Raw genomic sequence first — 20,912 nt, 5'->3', positions numbered from 1 at the left:
TCCAAACCCAGAACTCAAGTCTAGAAAAATGTTAGATTCTCCCCTTTTTCTGTTCATTCTCTCTATTTTGTTGACCACTTGGTTTGTATTAGAGAGTAGTCAGTTGTATTTACTGTTCCAGAATACACTCTGACCTTGCTCCTTTATATTCTGTATTTGCTACCAGCTTTGGATAGAAATGAATTATGCAGTTTAATTAAGCTTTCCTTGTTATTTTCTTCTTCCCTGCCAAGTTGACTCTATCAACTGGTATCAGAGCATGGCTCGGACCGTGCAAGCTTCTGCTCCCTCCTCCACCCCAATCTCCACCACCTTTGTCCAACCACCACCCTCTCCGCCACCATTCACAAACCTCGCATCTTCCTCTTATCCACCAACTGATGCATCTGAACCTTTACAAAGAGCGGAATTTCATCATTCACTAGCTCTTCTTCAGGAAGAGTTCCATCAATCCATAGATTCCATGAACCACACTCATACAGCTTTCCAAAATCATATCACCGTACAAATGGCAGCTTTACAAAGCACCATAGTGCAAGCTCTCACCAGACAACATCAACCCATACACTCCACAGTCCCATCCACACCATCACCACCTCCATCGTTTACTATTCCACCACCACCCCTCACACCGGCCAATTTGCCACCCATCACTTTTGGGTCTATACCACCACCAGCCATCGAAGGTACTACTTTTCCTTCCCTCACTACCCAATTCGCTACACATCCAGGCTCTTCCCCACACACACCTCCAACCTACTCGTCTGAACCTCTGAATTACTCCACTATTACTTCCTTCCCTCATCACACACTTCTTCCAAACTCCAACAACCCCACAACCCAAACCCATATGACTTTACCCGAATTCCATGTTCCATTTTCGACCACCAACACCTTTCCCAGATATCAAATCCATCAACCGTACCTTGAACCCCCATTCTTCAGACCACCAAAAATTGACTTACTTCGCTTTAACGGCGAAGACCCCGTATGATGGATTGCTCTAGCAGAGCGATATTTGAGAACTCATAGGATTCCACCATCGGAACAGGTCTCTATTGCAGCTTTACACTTCGGAACCGACGCATGTGTATGGATGACTTCGTTTGAACAACGAAATCCATGTATCACTTGGGAGCAATTCGTACCAGCCTTCCTTGCTCATTTCGATGCGGGCTCGAATTACGACTTCAAGACAGCGCTCTCTCACCTGCAACAAACCTCCACAGTCGATGCCTTCATCACAGCTTTCACTAAATTAGCCTGTCGCGCACCAGAATGGACAGATGACCACCTCCTCCCCATCTTCTTGGGCGGTCTGAAACCCGCAGTCCGGCATGACTTCGTCGCTCTTAATCCTACCACCGTGACGGAGGCAAAACGCCTAGCAAGGTGTTATGAGGCCAAAGTGTCAGACAACCACTCCTACACTGAATTCCGCACAAACCAGGTTTCACGCCCAAGCAATTGGTCACAGCCATCTCGATTCCACAGTGTTCAGCCATACTCCACCACTCTTTCACTCCCTTACCATCCCCACAACAACTCCGATCCCCACCAACCAACCACACACAAACCACTCCACCACAAAACCCTCAACCAATCCGAAACACTAACCACCGCCCCACTCGCATTCTGACAACATCAGAACAACGTGAACGCAGGTCCAAGGGACTGTGCTTCAACTGTGATGAACAATACACCCCCACCCACATTTGTAAACGCCCATTCTTAGCCATCCTCGAAGCTTCCCCACCCACTCCCAATGATGAGACCTCGGACACCCCCGAGTTCCATGACTGCAACCCCATCTTAGAGGACCCACAACCACTCACAGAAGAACCATACCCATTACATGCCATTACCACAAGCACTGTTGGAGAAGTCATGAAAATTGAAGGTACCATTAACACTGTACCTATTACGGTATTCATAGATTGCGGTGCAGCTTCAAATTTCTTAAGTCCCCAAATGGCTTAGTCTTTGGGTCTTTCCACCGAAGCACCGACCGGACTCCAATTCACTTCGGCCTCCAGCGAGTCTCTCTCTCCATCAGGCACAGCCCCGAATGTCACTGTCTGGATTCAAGGATATTCTTTCACCAGCCCTTTCCTCCTTCTTCCGGTAGCAGGATGCGACATGGTGTTGGGAGCACCATGGCTTAATACTCTTGGCTTGATCGGGTGGCAGTTCTAGGAGAAGATCATGGCCTTTTTCACTGATGGCCGATATCACATTCTCAAAGGGAAAACCAATCGCACCCATCCTCCTGGTCAACCCGACTTATTGGCTTTACTTACAACTGATCAGTGGGCTCCTTTAGCCCAATCCCCCTAGCCCAATAACCACACAACCCGTAGTCCACCACCCACTCATTCAAACCCTTTTGTCCACATATCAACCCATTTTTGCTCCACCAGTCGACTTACCACCTCCAAGGCCCATTGATCACAAAATTCCACTGCTACCCAATACAAGTCTCGTCAATGTAAGGCCCTATCGATACCCACACTCCCAAAAAGCCGAGTTAAAGGCTCAAGTTGCAGATATGTTATCTCAAGGGTTGATCTGTCCTAGTTGTAGCCCGTTTTCATCACTCGTCCTATTAGTGAAGAAAAAGGAGGGTACATGGCGTTTTTGCGTTGACTACCGCTCTTTGAATGAAGCAACGGTCAAGGATCGCTTTCCCATCCCGGTTGTGGATGAGTTATTGGATGAACTTCATGGTGCCACTTATTTTTCCAAATTGGACTTGCGATCGGGATATCATCAAATTCACATGAATGAAGAAGATATTGCCAAAACGGCTTTTAGGACCCATGAAGGCCATTTTGAATTCGTCGTCATGCCCTTTGGCCTCACCAATGCTCCTTCCACCTTTCAAGCTCTAATGAACCAAGTGTTCAAACCATTGTTACGAAAGAGTGTTTTGGTATTCTTCGATGACATCTTGGTCTATAGCCGTGACTTAACTTCACAAATTCTTCATCTTGAAGAGGTGTTCAAGATATTGTGGGCCAATCACTTACACGTCAAATTGTCCAAGTGCTCATTTGGTCAAGACAAGGTAGATTACTTGGGCCATGTCATATCTGCTGCAGGTGTATCAGTGGACATAACAAAGATTCAAGCTATAGTTGACTGGCCCAAACCCACAAACACCAAAGCCTTACGTGGCTTTCTCGGACTCACTGGCTACTACCGTCGTTTTATACTACACTATGGCATCAAGGCAAAGCCTCTCACCGAACTCCTCAAAATTGACGGCTTCCAATGGAACCCAGCAGCCGAGCAAGCTTTCATGGAGCTGAAAGTCGCCCTCACCTCAGCCCCAGTATTGCAATTGCCGGATTTCACCCAACCCTTCATGGTGGAGACCGACACCTGTGGTATAGGTATCGGCGCAGTTCTCTCTCAGCACCGGCATCCAATCGCCTTCCTCAGCAAGCCCTTATCTCCTCGCAACCAACTGCTTTCGGTTTACGACAAGGAGATGCTTGCAATCCTTGATGCCGTGGAAAAATGGAGGCCATATCTTCTGGGCAATCAGTTCACCATCCTTACCGATCATCAAATCCTCAAGCACATGCCTAATCAACGGATATCTACTCCTTCGCAGCAAAAATGGCTTGCTAAATTGATGGGTTACAACTACACCATCAAATACCGTCCGGGCTCCATGAACAAGGTACCAGATTTGCTGTCCCGCAAACACGAAATGTGCACCCTTCAGGCACTATCGACTCCGGTGTTCGACTCCCTTCATCAAATCGATCAGGTTTGTCTAAAGGACCCTAAAGCTCAGTCCATTATTGCTAATTTACAACAGGGCATTGAATCCAAGAAGGGTTTTAGTTGGGTCAACAATCGTCTGATGTATAAAGTTAGAGTCTTTGTTCCGGCCTCTTCTGATTGGCGTACAAGGGTACTCCACGAATTCCATTCTTCATTGCAAGCTGGTCACTCCGGGTACTTGCATTCCTATTTACGCCTCTCTCGCAATTTTGCGTGGCCGAGAATGCGCAAGGATCTCAAATCCTTCATTGCTGACTGTGACCAATGTCAAAGGTAGACTTCTGAGACTATTCGACCGCCGAGATTGCTTCAGCCACTTCTGATCCCGGACAATATCTGGTTCGATATTTCGATGGATTTTATGGATGGATTGCCCCCTTCGGATGGAAAAAATGCTATCTTGGTTGTGGTAGATAGACTCTCCAAGTATGGTCACTTCATTCCCATTTCCCATCCCTACACTGCCACTCATATTGCTGAAGTGTTTATGAAGGAGGTATTCCGCCTCCATGGCATGCCAAAGTCCATTTTCAGTGACCGTGACCCAGTATTCCTCAGCCATTTCTGGACGGCATTCTTCAAACTGCAAGGTACTAATCTCTGCCATAGCTCCGCTTATCATCCTCAATCGGATGGACAAACGGAGGTGGTTAACCGCTCTTTGGAACATTATCTGCGATGTTTTGTGCTTGACAAACCGGCATCATGGTCTGACTTAATCCACTAGGCCGAATGGTGGTATAACTCTACTTACCATTCCACCATTCGCATGACACCATTTCAAGTGGTATATGGCACACCACCTCCCTCTATTTCCATGTATGTGATGTGCCTGAAAGCAAGCGCATAATTTAACCCTGAAATATCGTTAGTAGTATAAGCAAATAGGGATCGTTCTATCCGGGGATTGAGGGTACACTTGTAATTGTGAAACAAATAAAGAAAAGTATTATTTACAAAAATAAAATAAAGAATATAAATATATACAATTGTATAAACAAATAAAGAATTAAAATAATAAAGTATTATTTACAAAAATAAAATAAAGAATAGAAATATATACAAGTAACAAAATAAAAAGGGGGGTTTAAGAATTATAGAATTGAAAATTAAGATAAATAAAATAAAGAAAATGTAAAAACATATATACAAGGGTGGAACGCAAGGAACAAAGATCAAAATCAATTCCATGTAATCAAATTCGATTCAAACCCTATAATTGTTCTTCCAAGTCATGAGAGAGGAGTTGATCATGTGAAACATTCGAAAGCAAATGATTTCCCATATTTTACTTTTCAATGCTAATTAACCTAAGCGAAAGCACCTAGATTAATCCTATCAAACATGCAATCAAGCCCTAGAAAGCTAGTCAATCATGACATGTTCAACGCATTAGACATAGAGAAAGGCTATCAACTCAAGTGTACAACTTAGTTATGGAAAAGTCCACCTAATTGCAATCCTCTTCAATTAAATTCGATTCTTGTCCAGAACCTTTACTACTTTTGATTCAAGTTACACAAAATGAAAAGTCGATTTCATGTTCTTAAACCTAGCACCAATTACATGCAAATCCTATAAGTGTCGACCTAAATAAGATAAACATATAAAAGTTTTCTGTAAAGCAAATTTAATCGAACAAACTCACATAAGCAACTTAGAATCACAATTATGGAATTCGAAAACTTTATTTAAACATAGAAGTTGGGTTTAAACTTTACTCTAAACATTATTGTTAACTAGAAACAAGTTCATATGAATTCAAACAAGGAAAACAAAAGATCATTACAAGGAAAAAGAATGAATTACACCGTGAGGGGAGATGGAGATGGAGAGCTTGAACGTTGGAATCTTGAATCTTGGAAGCAAGTCTTCAAGGTGGATGATGGAGGCTATGTCCTCACGGCTTCTTCTTCTTCTCTTTACTTGAAAATGCAAAACTAAGAACTAGAGAATGGAAAAGGAAAATGGAAAGGAAATGGAGAGACAAAGAAGATGAGATGGATGAAGGAATTCGTGTGGGAAAATGGAAAGGAAATGGAGAGACAAGGAGATGAAATGGATGAAGGAATTGGTATTTTGAGAGTGAGAGGAGAAGTGTATTTATAGCCCAAAAAATGATGAATGGAGGGTGGAGATGAACATAAATGAAGGGCTAGATATGTTAGACAAATTTGTAAAAAATATCTTCCCACTTGTTTATCACTTGTTCAACTTGAATTGATTTTCCTCCTCAAGATTTTCCACTTGGTTGCAACTTTGATTTTCCTCCTCAAGATTTTCCACTTGCTTGCAACTTTGATTTTCCTCCTCAAGATTTTCCACTTGCTTGGAGGTCCTAAAAATAGAAACTAATAAGAAAAATAGAAACTTTCCTAAAATGAAAAATGGCAACTTACTAAAAATGATAAATAGAAACTACAAAAATATAAACTTTCTACAAATAGGAACTTTCCCAATCAAAGAATGGAAACTTTCCTAAACAGGATTTTAATAAGGAAATAACGTAAGAAATGTAGGGAAATGCAGTTAAAACGTCGCATTAAAATGCTCCTATCAGTATGTACCTGGTTCTACTTCGGTACAAGCAGCGGACCATGCTCTTCAAGATCGTAATGTCCTGCTCCAACTACTCAAGGATCACATGGTGGCTGCCCAAAATAGGATGAAGACCCAGGCTGATCTTCACAGGACAGAAAGGGAATTCAATGTTGGTGATTGGGTTTTTCTCAAGTTACAACCATATCGTCAGCGTTCCCTAGTTAAGCGACCCTACCACAAGCTCTCTCCTCGATATTACAGTCCTTTCTTGATCAAGAGTCGGATTGGTAAGGTAGCATACACACTTGACCTGCCAGCTCCCTGCCGCATTCATCCAATCTTTCATGTCTCGCTCCTCAAAAAGCGTATAGGTGATGGCACGCCACTCACTACTTCATTGCCAGACTTTGATGATCAAGGGGAATTGTTATGGCATCCGGACCGGATCCTCGACATGGCTATAGTGCGCAAAAAGAAGAGGAATGTCACACACTGGCTTGTCCAATGGGCTGGTCTTCCTGCTGAGGATGCCACTTGGGAGGAAGCTCATACCATCAAGCAACGTTTTCCTTCCTTTTGTGCCTGAGGACAGCCCACATCTCAAGGGGGAGGGACTTGTTAGGTTCTCCCCTTTTTCTGTTCATTCTCTCTATTTTGTTGACCACTTGGTTTGTATTAGAGAGTAGTCAGTTGTATTTACTGTTCCAGAATACACTCTGACCTTGCTCCTTTATATTCTGTATTTGCTACCAGCTTTGGATAGAAATGAATTATGCAGTTTAATTAAGCTTTCCTTGTTATTTTCTTCTTCCCTGCCAAGTTGACTCTATCAAAAAACTGAGCTAAAAACCTCCCACCCAATTGAGATCAAGCACAATGAACTAAACCCAAGTCTCAATTCCCACAAAACGAAATCCCTCATATATGTGGAATAGTCATAGCATGTGTTGATTTGGCTTCTGCCTTTAGATGAACAGAATAGATGACTATGAGTCTACGATGAGTGAAGAACTTGAAGATCTCCAATTCCAACTCTAGCCCCCAAATCTGAATTACTGAACAATAAATAAGCAGATAGTCCATAAAATTCGCAACAGATCCACAATTCCAACAACATCCTCTTCCTAATTTTTTGGTTTTCCAAGAACAACAAGAAAAACAGTTCTGAACAAGATTGAAGACAACTGAACCACGAACAAGAAGAGAGAAAAGAAGAGAAGTAGAAAGAGAATAGCTCTTTTTTTTTTTTTGTTATAAAATATTCTGAAAAATATTAAAATAATGTTCAAATTTAACATATCCACTGGAGTGGAAATTTGTCAAAAATAACAATTAACACATTAGCCTTCAAATTTGAATTTGACACAAGCATTTTGCATACTCCATTGGAGATGCTCTTATGTTTCCTCGGTGATAAGTTCCTGTCAATCTCGGTAATCATTTTAGTAAGCTTCAATATAAAAACACCGCTGATGAGTGATGTTTGAGTTCCTCTAAAACGTATTCACTCAGCAGTAGGCAGAGTTGAGTCGAGCACATGTACATCCTTCACGGATTCAAAGTCATTGCCGACGCTATTCTACTGACAGAGACATTTTCAAATTTAGAGTCTCCATGGTGGGCACGACCTTTTTTCGAGTCTCATGGTGTATAGGGCATATCTCTTCATTTTAGAGTTGAAAACGTTGGGCTGTGGGGGCATCTATATATATGATGGATCATCTATATGTGCTAGTATAATTATGCTTATAGGAGTTATAGCAAAGAGTCAGTGGGTATATAAGCCCCCGGTTGTCCTTAATTGGGTCCGCCAACGGGTGTACTGGCGAGTACGTTACTTCTTTATTATCCTTCCAGACATTAGGAATATAGGATCAGGTCCAATAGTCTAGCATTATGAGTAAATCCATCAGTGACTCCTAATTATATTGTTCATTATAATTGTAACATTTTCTTCAGCAGCTTCGTATGAATGAATTCCCCTTATTTGATTAAAAAAAAAAATCTGCTTAAGATCTTTCATGGACAGAAAAAAAAAAAACCTTTTATTTTGTGCTTTTGGAATGCAAAATCTTTTAAATGAATTAATGGAGAGAAAGAAGGGTCGACTCTGCTCTTTTAATACTGTTTTTTGAGTACCTGACCTGTACCATACACCAGAAAAGAAAGGAGATGACAAGGGGAAAAATTCCCGGAAAATGCCAGGGAATTATGGATATGGACAAATCAGATCAGGTAAGAAATTATTAATCTATGGAAATGAATAAAATGACTTGTATTACTGTTGTAATGGCTTCCACATTATGATTAATAACCTCATAAGTACCGTCAAGGCTTCCACATACTATAATGAGATGAGTGAAAACGAGATCAACAAGTGGCAGAACTCATTTATAAGTAGAATAAATAGTATAATGATACCGTAGGCACCTGAAAAGAGAGATCGAATGCGAGCTTGCATAAAAAGACAGTTCTTCGTATTTGATTAAAAGGATTTCATTAACACTTGAAAACACAATTCCACATGTAAATGAGTGCTAATGAGTGGCCTCATTAAAACCTTGTCCGGTTAAAACCCAGTGGGACAAAAATCCCGGACGAAGGGGAAAAGAGTACCACACACCCCTACTGAAGTAGAGAAAAAAAAACAAAAGATGGCAGATGATAGCTATAGTTCTTGTGATTGTAAAAATTAAATAACACTCAGATCCCAAACCAGAAAACTTATTAACGCTAATGCTGGAGCTGCTGGTCTTCTTTCCGGAGAGATTTAAGGTTTTTCATCAGCTTTGCCAGGTTTTCCAGAACTATCAGCATCACCTTTGACATGATTCCAAAAAATGAATGAGGAAATAACCAAAAACGAAAAAAAATGAGGAGGAAGCAGCAAGAGAAATAGCAGATGAGCATACCTCTAGCAGATGAAATTGTCTTGAAATTTCTATACTAAGGTTCCTCATATCTCCACCATTGTTGAAAAATCTGAAATGCAAAGGAATTTCCTAGTTGTGCATCGTGTTGAGGGGCATCTTGGAGATGTGAGGTTCCTCCCTGTAAAAATTATTAATGTCATTGCAAAACAAAGATGGCATAATAAATATCTGTGATAGATTCCTAGTGAATTCCATCACTCTTTCTCAACTAGAATCACAGCACAAGAAGTGAAATCATGTAAGACAACACTCTTGTGATTCAATAGCACTACAACAATTAATTATTCAAAAGAACTTATTTTTATGCAATATAATGAATACATTTGTTCTTCGCACCTTTATTACTGGAAGAAACCCAGATTCTGTGCCAGTGAGCATTTAACTTTGATAATCTCTACAAAAGGGAACCTCCTACTGGACGAATGGAAAGAAAACTATCCTTCTTTGATCTGCAAGTCATGATCAGACCAAGAATGTCAGGATGTGGGTGTACTTAATAAGGAGTCGAGTTCAAGCATCAGAGGAAAGAGAATATCACAATTAACCAGGAAGATCTTCGATCCTGCTTCAAGAACATGTCTCTGCCTGGTGCTGTTTGTGACCTCCAATGATAGACTTGATATTAATCTTTTAAGAAAATCATCTCATGCAATGCATCATAATGGTTGTATGCAGTCCAAAGCAGCAAATGACCTCGATGTGGCGTATCCTCTGCAGTAGATACATGGTGTGCTTGATGAAACAAATACTGCCCTAGATAGAGAAAGGTCTGTTGAAGAAGTCACAGAAGGAAGTAGGTCATAAGGATGGAATTGTGCAAGAGCATCTCCTAAAAGTGCAGTCTGAATAGGACAATCGATTCATGTACAATAACAGTTTTTGACATTTGCCAATAAACTTTTAACAGGCTGATGAATAATGTAATGTATAAGTACTTATTATGTCTAAATGCTGACTAGTAATTATGTATAGCAGATGCATATCATCTTGCATATGAAGTTGTCTTAAAAGTTCTATATGAAGATTCTTCATATCTTCCTGTCAAGACTTCTGAAAGTAATCAACAGTTCCATGAAGTTTCCCTGCCGTCCGTCATTATTCTTTTTTCAATTAAAATGACACACTATTAAGAAGACATTTTTCAGTGTGACAAAGTTCGATCCAGAAGGTGCAAGATCAATGTAATGAATATATTTGTTATTCGTACCTTCATTCCTGGAATAGTAACTGGTTCCGTGACAGTTAATGTATCTGTCTTCGACAACAAGCCAGTCAACAGTTATTCACACATTTCAGCTCGTGCTGTCTTTGTTTGGCGGACAAATTACAAGGAAGATTCTGTTGATGAAGGAAGATGTAGTGCTTATCCTCTCTGCATAAGTAGAGAATCGATCTCTAAGGTAGGTTCACAGATGTTGGTGATTCGATGTTTAGCCTATCACTCTGTCACATTAATGGGGAAGTGAGACCTGTTTGGAAGTTGATCGAGCTGGGATTACAATCAAATATTGGCAGATCATTATTCCCATCCTCCACCTAGGTCAACCAAACAACCAATAAAAGTTAAAAGCAATCTCTGATGCTCGATTTAGTGCGCTACTCATAATCTAACAGAACAATGTTCAAAGTCAATAATACATAGACAAAACAAATGCTCTCTAGTAATTGAATACAAATAAAAAGAGAGTAGACATTTCTCAGAAAATACAGCTGCATGAAGTTGCAACTTAGGTCACAAGTAACAGCAGTTCCACTACATCCATGCCGCAAGGCACCAGTTATGATATAGAGGTATATTAGCTTACTAATGTAAAATTCGATCAGGCTTTCAACTCCAAGGCGATTCTAAATCCGATATATATTAGCTCTACATGTATCTTGGTATGATTTTCTTCTACATTAGATACAAAATCAGAGGACTTAGTAACCTGAATAAAAAGAAAATAATAAATTTTACACAGCTTGCGTCAGAGGAAGCAGATCATTATTAACAATATATGAAGATATAAGTTAAATTCAGCAGAAAAGATACAGGCACAACCTAGGTAGAACCAAAGAAACAATCCCAAGTTGAACAATCTTCTATGATGGCTCATAGTCCGGCAGTGCTATGAAATGTCCAATAAAATTAATTAAGCATGAGCTGAAATATCCAATAAAATTAATGAAGCAAGGAAATCCATCATTATATGGAATATCCAAAAAATTATGAAGCAACAATGACTATGAAATGTTTAAGTAAACATACATTTTCAATCACAAGGCGCGAGGAAGCTGTAGGTTACCTGGCAATGCAAGTCACCACCAATTCATCCTAATTTGATGTTTGGGATGTGAGAAATCTCGGCCCTTTTTTTTCTTCTTCTGTAAAGTTCTTGGAGGATTGGAGATGCCTTGATGTGCAATTTCTGTAGTGGTGTCTTCCACAGGAAGTCTGGCAGTGCTTTTATGTTCCAGCACAAAGAAATTGTCAACTGAGAGAGGCATGGCATAATTGTAATATTATTATTCTCAGAATTCTCCTCTTCCCGCCTCCAACCCTCCACTCCTTCCCACACTTTCCATAACAGCATGTCTTCGATGGTGAGTTTTTTCAGCTTCGGGAAAGATATGAAAATGGAGGACGAGGTTTGCCCATCTATTCCCAAAAACTTAGCTCCTACCTTCTCAACTCCATCGAGTCTCTCAATATGCAATGATTCAAGAGACGCCATTTTCCCTAAAGGAGGCAAAGACCGACAATTGTTGCACTCCTTGAGGGTGAGGACTCTCAAGCTGTGTAAAGACAACAACCAACGGGAGAAGGCGCCGCCTTCATAATAAGAGATCGATAAAGATTCCAAACGTGGATGCAGCTCTAAGCCATTCATAATTTCTCTTTGCCGCTCTGCATAATAACTCAATTGGAAGTCTAGTTTCAATTGCAGGAGGTGAGCCTTATTCACCATAATTGCTTTCTCCGCCATATTTGGATTTCCCTTAGTCTCAATAGTAAGACCCCCTTGAAGCTGGTTTAAGTCTTTCAGATCTTCGAACTTGTTTTCTTCATCACAATCTCCGACACGAAACCTATCTAGCCTTTGCAGATCTGTTAATTTCTCAATTCCTTGTATTATGCTTAGGGAACCACAGCCATCAACATAAAGATGCCTCAAGTTAATCAGCCTTCGCACATCTACTTTTCGGAGACTGTCACAACCAACAAGTCGCAAGGTTTGCAAGTTGTATAAGCTACCCATGGCGCTGGGCAATTCTTTTAACTTTTCATTACCAGATAAATCAAGATACCTCAAATGTATCAATTCACCTATCATTTCGGGAATTTCTACAAGACCATTGTTCCTAGGATGCAAGATTACTGTCCTAAGGCATTTCAATTGTACTGTCAACTCAAATATTGGGTTAGTGGAATTATTGGATGAATCTATAGCTGTCAAGGTACGTAACTTTTTATAACTAAGGAGAAAAGATACCAAAGAATCACTCTCGGTTGCATGCAATAAGGTCAAATGATGAACTTTATCATTTGGCACCTCCGTTCTTTCACTAGCACCCAACTCAAAATCTTGAATCAAACATTCATTCTTGTTGGTCAAATATTGTAGAAAGTCATGTACAATATCATGAATTTTGCACGTTATGTTTTCATTCTTAGCATCTACCACAACATCTTGAAAGAATGACCGCATTACTAAGTCATCAAAATGATTTTGACCAATAGTTATCTTTTCTTTACTTCCTTTGGCATCCAGATAATCTTGTGACATCCACAACTCAATCAAATTATTTTTATTATATACATAATTTTTGGGAAATATAACACAGTACAAAAGACAACGTTTGGTTGCGGGAGTCAAATCATGATAACTTAGTAATAGTGGTCGAAAAACATCTTGTTGAATCTCTTTCAACTCCCATGTCTTACTTCTTAAAATAGCTTGCCATTCATGAATCTTTTTCTTATTGCGCATGAGGCTTCCTAATGTCTTTGCAGCAAGAGGCAACCCATTGCACCTTTTCACAATCTCTAACCCAATATCTTGTAACTCTTTAGACACACTACTCTCATTCATGTCTGCATTGTAATAGAACAATGACAAACAAAATGTTTGAGCCAACTCCTCCAAAAGGATCAATTGAGTAGTTGCTTTCATTAAAGTAGCAACCTCCTTCTTTCGAGTGGTCACCAATACTCTACTGCCAATAGCACCATTACATAAAGATTTAATCAATTCTTCCCATTGAGTAAGTTTTGGGCTCCACACATCGTCTAAGACAAGGATAAATTTTTTACCCTCAAGCAATTCATATATGCATTCCACAAGAATTTGCAACTGATTTGAATTTTTTGAGGTATTATCTCTATCTAGACATTCAATGATAGCTTGAGCAATCTTGATCTCTTCAAAAGGGTCCGAGACACAAACCCATATTCTCTTGTCAAAATAAGATTTCACATTTTCATCATTGTAAACAAGTTGAGCAAGAGTTGTTTTCCCCATTCCTCCCATCCCTACAATAGGAATGATAAGAGGAGACTCATTTCCTTCACTACTCTCACTTAGCAGCTTGCTAACTATGAGGTTTTTTTCATTATCTCGACCAAATGTTTTAACATTGGGAAGAGAAGTAGTTTTTTGCCGCACAAGTAGTTCAGGGTCTCTTGTGGTGTTTTGAAAATTAAAACTTTGTTTTTCCTTATCAATCAAAGCTAATCTTTCATTTAGCTCTTTAATCCTCCCAGCCATTTCGCGACGATGAATAAACCGCCTGACCTTGCTACCAGAAACGAAAGAGGAGGCAGAGGAACGTACCTTCTTAGCAATAGCAAGAGCATGTTTTTCTTCTTTCTCCATCTGTCTCTTTCGAACTTGAGTGACCCACTCATCCAAAACGTCATCTATCTCGTAAGAAACTTCAGTCAGTTCACTCAGCCAACGTCTCACGGTTGCCTCCGTCACTTGCCTCTGCTCTGCATCCTCCAGCACAGCTTGAATAGCTTCCAGATTGCGGGAGAGGCTGTTGACTTCTTCCTCAACCCCAGAGACCAATTTGAACTCTCCTCGAACCTTGTCAAGGGCGACCGTAGCCAAACGCTCAAGGAGAACGTTAACAAGTGCTTCAGCCATGTTCTTACTTGAAGGTCAGATCGGGAACGAAAGTGGAAAAGAGGAGAAATACGGAGTAGCAACTATAGAAATGGCGTGCTATCCCAACTTTATGTGTGGCGACGACTTTTTTTAGCAATCAGTATCCTAACTTGTCACGGCATTGTTAGCTTCACTTGCGTGGAAGAGTAGTTGGAAATCAACACTCATTTTCTATTGTAGATTATGGCATGACATGTATAGGTATAGGCGATAGCATATTCAATTTTATATAAAGTAATATGAAGTTCACATCTAAAATTAATTGACAATAAATAAAGTGACTCAAACCCTTATAACTCCATAAGAAATGTTATATTTTTCTAATGTGGGAGTTATATTTTTCACATTCTCAACAGATCAAACCCAAACAAAAAATGGACAAGAGAATCTCAACTGATTATGTCAGAGGACAAGCATAAAGACAATGGGGACGCTCGATCTCCAGTCTCCACTACAATTTAATCTAGTATGCTCTTGTTAATGTATGAAATTGAAATAAAACATATATCACAAATCTGAATCTGAGGTCAATATAAACCATGCATTCAAATACCGAGTAAAAAGTTTGTTTACTTGGAAGAAAAACTGTAAGCATATAGAGTAGTGGCGAAAACCTTGAATTCCCACATCAAAGAACCTAAATATAACAATGCTCAAGTCTTTTACAGATGAAAAGTTGGTACAAAATAGATTAAAGGTTGATTGGTCATCTTCGCGACTTCACTAAGGTCATGGCCTGTGTGGGGTACGGCTTTGAAGTACTATGAATTCTCCCATATTGTAGACACCAAAATCATAGGGTCATTCAGGTCCCAGAGATAAACTTGTATAATCTCAGTCATGGTTGTAGCATATGCAATCTGGCTTTTTCGATCGAGCTTTTTCTTGTCGGTCTGGATTTCAGTCATGGATTGCAGCGGTCCTGTTCCATTGTTGTGTCAAAGCCTCACAGAATCTTGCCCTTGGCCCAAGTCCATCAACGGAAAGAAAATCATCATTTGGGAGCCCTTTTTCTACTGAACCGGTAGGAAATACTAGAGTCCCAAGTTCAAAGAGAAATAATGCCCACCAAAATTCTGATTCCATTTTACCTGGCGCAGCTAAATAGTGTATAATTGGCAAGTATGATAACCCACATATAGTTAAATGACAGTGAGGTAATCTTGAATTTTGATCAAAACAGTTAAATACCTTAGCTTCATATATCAAAAGGCCATGACATAGTCATGTGGTTCAAGCTACACAAGAAGCCCTCCAACAAGCCATAACACAAACATGCTGCTTTCTGATGAAATAGGACAATCTACTAAGCAGCCCTCCAAGAAGAGAGCGCATAGACAATGCGTCCTTTCCATCCCTGCAAGAGCCACCGGCCATCTTCATCAATTACAAAATCCTTGTGGTAGTAAGCATGCAATCTGTCCTTTGCTATGCTCATGATCTCCTGGTTCAAAGGAAGTTGTGTAAGACCAGCCCTCCGATTCCTCACCTGCCACTGCTTGTATGTTTCTGGTCTTTCAATCCTCTCTGAACCCTCACACGCAATGACATTCATTGCCTCCCGGCCAAATATCTCCCTCTCAATCAACATCCGCTCTGGAATATCACGGGGCACACACATGTCAAGCATGTCAAACAATGTAGAGAAGTGGAAGAGAGCCTCACGAAATCTTGAAAGAAAGAAAGGGGCACTGTAGGCTCCATTTACAACTCCAAGTATGTAGACATCTGGATTCATCTTCCTTATCAGGTTCAGGACAATATCTCTTGGACTCTCTACCACCACAGTCTCATCAAGTAGGTTTCTAAGTCTGTAAATAGAATTCACAACAAGCACCTCATCACGATCGAGTTTAAGATCCTCAATTTGAATGGTGTCCCACTTTTGTGCTATGGCGTTGAACTCAAATGGAACTTTAAAAGTTTCTGCATAGTTTGCTAAGCGTCGTCCTGTCTCCTCAACCCTTTCCGCTGGTCGGAAACCTGGATTTGGAAAATCGATCCCAGTAATTCGGAGCTTTGGAGGGCCACCAGGCCTAGATGAGAGACGTTGTATGAGGCAAGGCCATTGAAAACCATACATAATACCGAAATCAATAATGTGGAGCCTTGTTGCTTTCTCGGATACATTCATTATTGTCTTATTTGAGAAGAAATTTGAGAGCTTCTTGAATGGACAAGCGGCGAGAAATAGATGGTAAGCCTTCAAGACATCTGCAGCTGATGTTGGCTTGGTTATAAGGGCTCTGTAAATCTGAGTACCAGATCCAGCCAATCGTGCCTCAAGACCATCAGCAAAACAGCAAGCCATTCTTTGCATCCCATCTCCCACCGGAGAAGCATGCTGTCTGATCCGCTTAAGTAAGTCGTTGCCAGTTCTCTCATCACCAGCTGCAATAGCTTGTGCACAGACCGTCAAAAGAGTTCTCAAATCCACCACGTCCTTTTTACCTCCCTGCTTCTTCCCACGGGATTTTCCACCACTCAGCCCCTTTGACTGACCATTTTGTGGTTTGTTCTTTTTTGTTCCATTCTGCAAAGCTTCGCGAAGAGCAGATTCACCCTGTCCACAGTTTAGCAAAACCATGTCAAACATTTCCGGACTCACAGCTGATTCGGTAGAAACTGATGATTGCTTGTTACTCCTTTCCCCTTCTAAAAGCACATCGTCATGATAAGAATGCTTCTTTCTCCTTGACCCAGCAGAAGAGTACTCACTGTCATTCTTCTGGTCTACCTTCACTAGCATATCTGTTGCGTCTGCCTTCAGCTCTTTAAGCAACAGTGTGTTACTCTCCAAATCAACAATTAGACTATTACCATTTGGAAGAAACTTACTCGCTTCCTCGAACCCTTTCTTAAACTGCATAATTGAATCAGTCTCATTGAAAAAGTCAGGAACCCTAAGAGTGCTCACAGGAGAATCCACAAACCCATCTACAATGTTACTGGTTCCATGTGATGAAGCATGGGATGACTGAGAAGCAACATTGAGAGACTTAAACTCACGCAAATCACAATCCCTAATGCTACTACTAGTACTGGTAGAGGTAGTGCTACAACAGCTGGAATGTAAAGAATGACTTTCATCTGGGCTTTCATGGTTCTGATCAGCAGCCAGAGTCAAATCACGCGGCAGAGGATGCTTCTCCCCAATAAGCTCATAAAAAGATTGCTCTGCAGCATGAAGTGCTGCAGACTCCTGATACATGCAAGTTTTTTCTTCCATATCTTCTTCCATAAGCATCTGGCTAATGTACTTGAGAACCACATCACTAAAATCACAATCTTCCTGTGAATCCCCATCTGAATTCATGCTCAAATGCGGCGCTAAATCACTAGGAATTTGAGTAGGAGGCACTCGGACCGTAGTAGCATACTTATGTCCAAGTACCTTACTTGAACCACTACCGTTCCCGATTCCACTATCTAGTTTCTTATACATCGAGTCCGAAAGAGCTTGATCCCTGAATTCCAACAACTCACTCAAGGCTTGATCCATGACCATTGAGCCCGCAACTACAACTCCCAACACCAAAACCCAAAAGCTTCTGAGCAATATGCTTCAATATTATCTATACCTCCAACTTTCTCCAGATTAATACCTTTACAGCATCACCCTTCTTCAAGCATCAAAACCCAGAAAAATTAAACCTATACCACATGAATACACACAAGATTCAACCTTTAAACTCAGTAATCAAAAGGGTACCATAAAGTTTATATCTTTCAGAGATTAAAAGCATCAGAACATATCAGGGAATAACCAAATGAATCAAAAACCCACTATCCTCACCAAACAATACCACAATCCAATCAAAGCTACAACTTTTCTTATTTATTCTTTATATTATATAAAATACATACATATAAGAAAAATAAACCACAATCCAATTCTTTCTTGCACAAATGATTAGAAAATTCAAAGAGATCAATAATAAGAATCTTAAGTAACTGGGGAGAAAAAAAGTAGATACCTTTCAGCTGTCCAGGTTTTCAGGACTCCACTGTGAAAAAAAAGGAGTGCTTGGCATGAAAAGGGCTAGGCTAGCCTTGAAGGGTGAAGGTGATGAGGATTTGGATTTATGCCCTTTATGGTAGGGACGTGAAATCTCAGCCGTTAAATCTCGTCTGCTACGCAGAGTCCGTATATTCCGGCGCGAATCTTTTACAGTGGTCTATGCTTCTTTTTGAACCCACACCGATCGAGGAGGAGGGTATGAAAAGAAATTGGCTTTAGTACTTTTCATAGTTTTGGTATAGTACGAGAACTACCGTATAAATGTCAGCGTAGTCATATAGTACAAATTACCATATATAGATGTCAACATAATCAACGGTGCACATCAAGTTTGTAAAATTTTAGAATTAATATCACAAATGGTAATTGAATTTTGTCGAGAGGTATTAAAGTGATGCGTAAAATTTGAAATTGATCAATGGAATATATAAAGTATTGAAAAAGAATTACAGCTTCATTATGTATTTTTCTTTAGATTATTCGTACATATGTTTGACTGTTTGACGAATATGGTGATGAAAATTATTGTATTGGATCTTTTTAAGAGAATAGATCCCAAATATTAGCTATCATTTGAACAAAGATCATTTTGGGAAGTATACCTATCAAATTCATTGCATGACTTCAAATGTCAGAATAATTTAGGATCCACAATTAGTGAAACATTAATGAGAAGGTAACTAATAAATTGCTCATCTCACCAATTATGGTAAACTGAAATTTGTTGCCGAAACATGAAGGGATCTCCATAAATAAGAGAAATAAAGAGAGAAAATACCAATTAATACCAAAACCATGAGAGGGTTTCCAATTGTTCATAATCTCAGGCCCCGTTTGGTTAGCAAGAATGTCGAAATATGAAAATGATTTTTTTTTTTTTCCAAACCGATACGGAATGGAAAATCATGTGGATTTACTGGAAATTAAATTATGGAATTAATTTTCCATTCCTATTGTAGTGTTTGGTAAGTCATCAATCAGGTTTACTCGTTTTCAGCATTTTAGCATCACTTTATAGAATTGGACAAAAGCAATGGCCACAATTAGGATATTGTATGCGGACCAATATATGAATAATATTGTATAATTGGGTGTGTTTTTGTCGCTTAATTGCTTTTTTAGTGAGGCTTATCTAATACTTCCATAAACTCCCAAGCTGAAGTCACAACAATAATGTCTAAATTTAACCTTAAACACTGATCACTCATTCTCAAAATGTCATATTCATCCATGGTCCATTAAGCATCTTCAAGTGTTCTAGAAGTTTATGAAAAGGTCACATTATCACATTCATAACTTTTTCCTCATTAAAATTTGCAGTCCTCCCAATTAATTATTGAAATGGAACACTAACCTCTTGGCACATGTGATTACAGTTGGCCAAATTAGATATAAGAGTTTTAAAAATACGTCGGAGAGTTTGAGCGAACATTTTATGGTGTTATGAAGTATTGAAATTTCAAAACCGAAATATGAGCACTTAATGAGTTATTTCAAAGACTCCAAAATACTATATAGAACATCCCAGAGATGAGATGGGGTGATCATTTATTATTGATCAATAGGATGAGAGGCGGTAATCATCTAGGGTGTATAGGCTCAGCCCCATTGACATTAATCACATTATTGTGCACATGCACAGATAGTTGACTGCTTAACTACTTGTGCAGTTGTGCTATATCATTCACTATCATTGGGGTCGTCATATATAGAATTGAGTACTTAAGTTTATTGACATGATAGCTACATGACCTTAGGGCCCAAAGCCTCAAAAAAAACCATTGACCCTAAAAATATTTCTATAACTCATCAAACGCTCCATTTTTTTTTTTTGAATCGAGCCGATGGGGCGAATATATATTCATCAAAAATCAGAATATGTCATTACATACCCTTTCGCTGCCATCTATAGACAGACAAGAAGATAGTGGTAGTACCTACAATGGTACATAGAAAATAAACCAACTCATTGTACAATCAATACGTAGACTAGTGGAAATCCCCTTTTGGTACTACACCGGAGGCGTTAGAAATATCCGGCCCTCCCAACCTAACTCTTTAACCAATAAACCTAGCTGCCTAGATATCTCAATTGGTGTACACCTAGATCCACTGAGAATTAAGTTGACAGGACCAGACCAAATGCACAAAGGTGCCTAGACTGTCCCTGAAAATGGAACCTTATTGTAAATAGACAAAACAAAAAAATAGAAAAGGCTTAGGGCTAAAACAACCCTAGCCTAAATAAAAGCCCAATGGGCAGCCCAACAGAGAAGGGCCCAACTCAAGGTCCAGCAAGCCAGGTTGACCCAAGCCCAGTCACCCTTCCACCACTCCTGCAGCCTCCTCTGCAACCCGCCACGAGCCAACCTTGCCACGATCCCCGCCGTGAACCAGCCCCGCCATGAGCCGCTCCGTCAAGCTCCGTTACAAGCCAACACCGCCTCGAGCGCCAAGCCATTACAGATCCAG

The 20,912-nt window shown here is 40.0% G+C and overlaps 3 protein-coding genes across 14 annotated transcripts in view; 1 reads left to right on the top strand and 2 right to left on the bottom strand.

Moving 5' to 3' along the window:
• Positions 1 to 14,523, bottom strand: part of LOC112182776 (putative disease resistance protein RGA3) — a 28,826-nt gene extending 14,303 nt beyond the window's left edge. The window contains exons 1-9 of one of the 10 annotated variants that reach the window (XM_040509367.1): positions 11,555 to 14,523; positions 11,311 to 11,377; positions 11,075 to 11,163; positions 10,739 to 10,805; positions 10,477 to 10,641; positions 9,815 to 10,038; positions 9,606 to 9,718; positions 9,249 to 9,387; positions 8,811 to 9,156 (exon numbers count right to left, since the gene is read on the bottom strand). In XM_040509367.1, coding sequence (XP_040365301.1) covers positions 11,579 to 14,398 — 2,820 coding nt within the window. In that variant the 5' untranslated portion in view covers positions 14,399 to 14,523 and the 3' untranslated portion in view covers positions 8,811 to 9,156; positions 9,249 to 9,387; positions 9,606 to 9,718; ... (4 more) ...; positions 11,311 to 11,377; positions 11,555 to 11,578. Of the gene's footprint in view, positions 1 to 8,810; positions 9,157 to 9,248; positions 9,388 to 9,605; positions 9,719 to 9,807; positions 10,039 to 10,476; positions 10,806 to 11,074; positions 11,164 to 11,310; positions 11,378 to 11,517 lie in introns of those variants that run through there. The other 9 variants (XM_040509352.1, XM_040509343.1, XM_040509364.1 and 6 more) reach the window with 9 other exon arrangements.
• On the top strand, positions 4,148 to 6,922 carry LOC112170710. The gene is made up of 2 exons (XM_024308032.1): positions 4,148 to 4,385; positions 6,387 to 6,922. Exons 1-2 carry the CDS (start codon positions 4,148 to 4,150, stop codon positions 6,920 to 6,922), a joined length of 774 nt encoding a protein of 257 aa, XP_024163800.1.
• A 418-nt stretch (positions 14,524 to 14,941) lies between the features above and the next one.
• On the bottom strand, positions 14,942 to 18,651 carry LOC112182769 (scarecrow-like protein 9). Of its 3 annotated transcripts, none has more exons than XR_002929537.2 (3): positions 18,397 to 18,651; positions 15,611 to 18,073; positions 14,942 to 15,519 (listed from the first exon to the last, which is right to left on the bottom strand). XR_002929537.2 is itself a non-coding variant. In XM_024321311.2 (2 exons), the coding sequence occupies exon 2, from the start codon at positions 17,925 to 17,927 to the stop codon at positions 15,726 to 15,728; it is 2,202 nt and encodes a 733-aa protein (XP_024177079.1). In that variant the 5' UTR covers positions 17,928 to 18,073; positions 18,397 to 18,650; the 3' UTR covers positions 14,942 to 15,725. The 3 variants fall into 3 exon arrangements, 1 of the variants encoding a protein (XP_024177079.1); XR_002929536.2 differs by having other exon boundaries at positions 14,942 to 15,510; positions 18,397 to 18,650; XM_024321311.2 differs by having other exon boundaries at positions 14,942 to 18,073; positions 18,397 to 18,650.
• Positions 18,652 to 20,912: the final 2,261 nt, after the last annotated feature.

Source organism: Rosa chinensis, chromosome 1 (genome assembly GCF_002994745.2).
Source record: "Rosa chinensis cultivar Old Blush chromosome 1, RchiOBHm-V2, whole genome shotgun sequence".
NCBI classification, from domain to species: domain Eukaryota; kingdom Viridiplantae; phylum Streptophyta; class Magnoliopsida; order Rosales; family Rosaceae; genus Rosa; species Rosa chinensis.
Note: the sequence above shows the minus strand (reverse complement) of the source record. Positions and strands in the feature narration are given on the sequence as shown.

What these genes read in the sequence shown, in the direction of transcription:
- LOC112170710 (XM_024308032.1), top strand. Translation starts at nt 4,148, where the DNA reads ATGGATTTTATGGATGGATTGCCCCCTTCGGATGGAAAAAATGCTATC. An exon ending in GGCATTCTTCAAACTGCAAG is followed by an intron (nt 4,386 to 6,386) that starts GTACTAATCTCT and finishes CGGTACAAGCAG; the next exon opens with CGGACCATGCTCTTCAAGAT.
- LOC112182769 (XM_024321311.2), bottom strand. Translation starts at nt 17,927, where the DNA reads ATGGTCATGGATCAAGCCTTGAGTGAGTTGTTGGAATTCAGGGATCAA.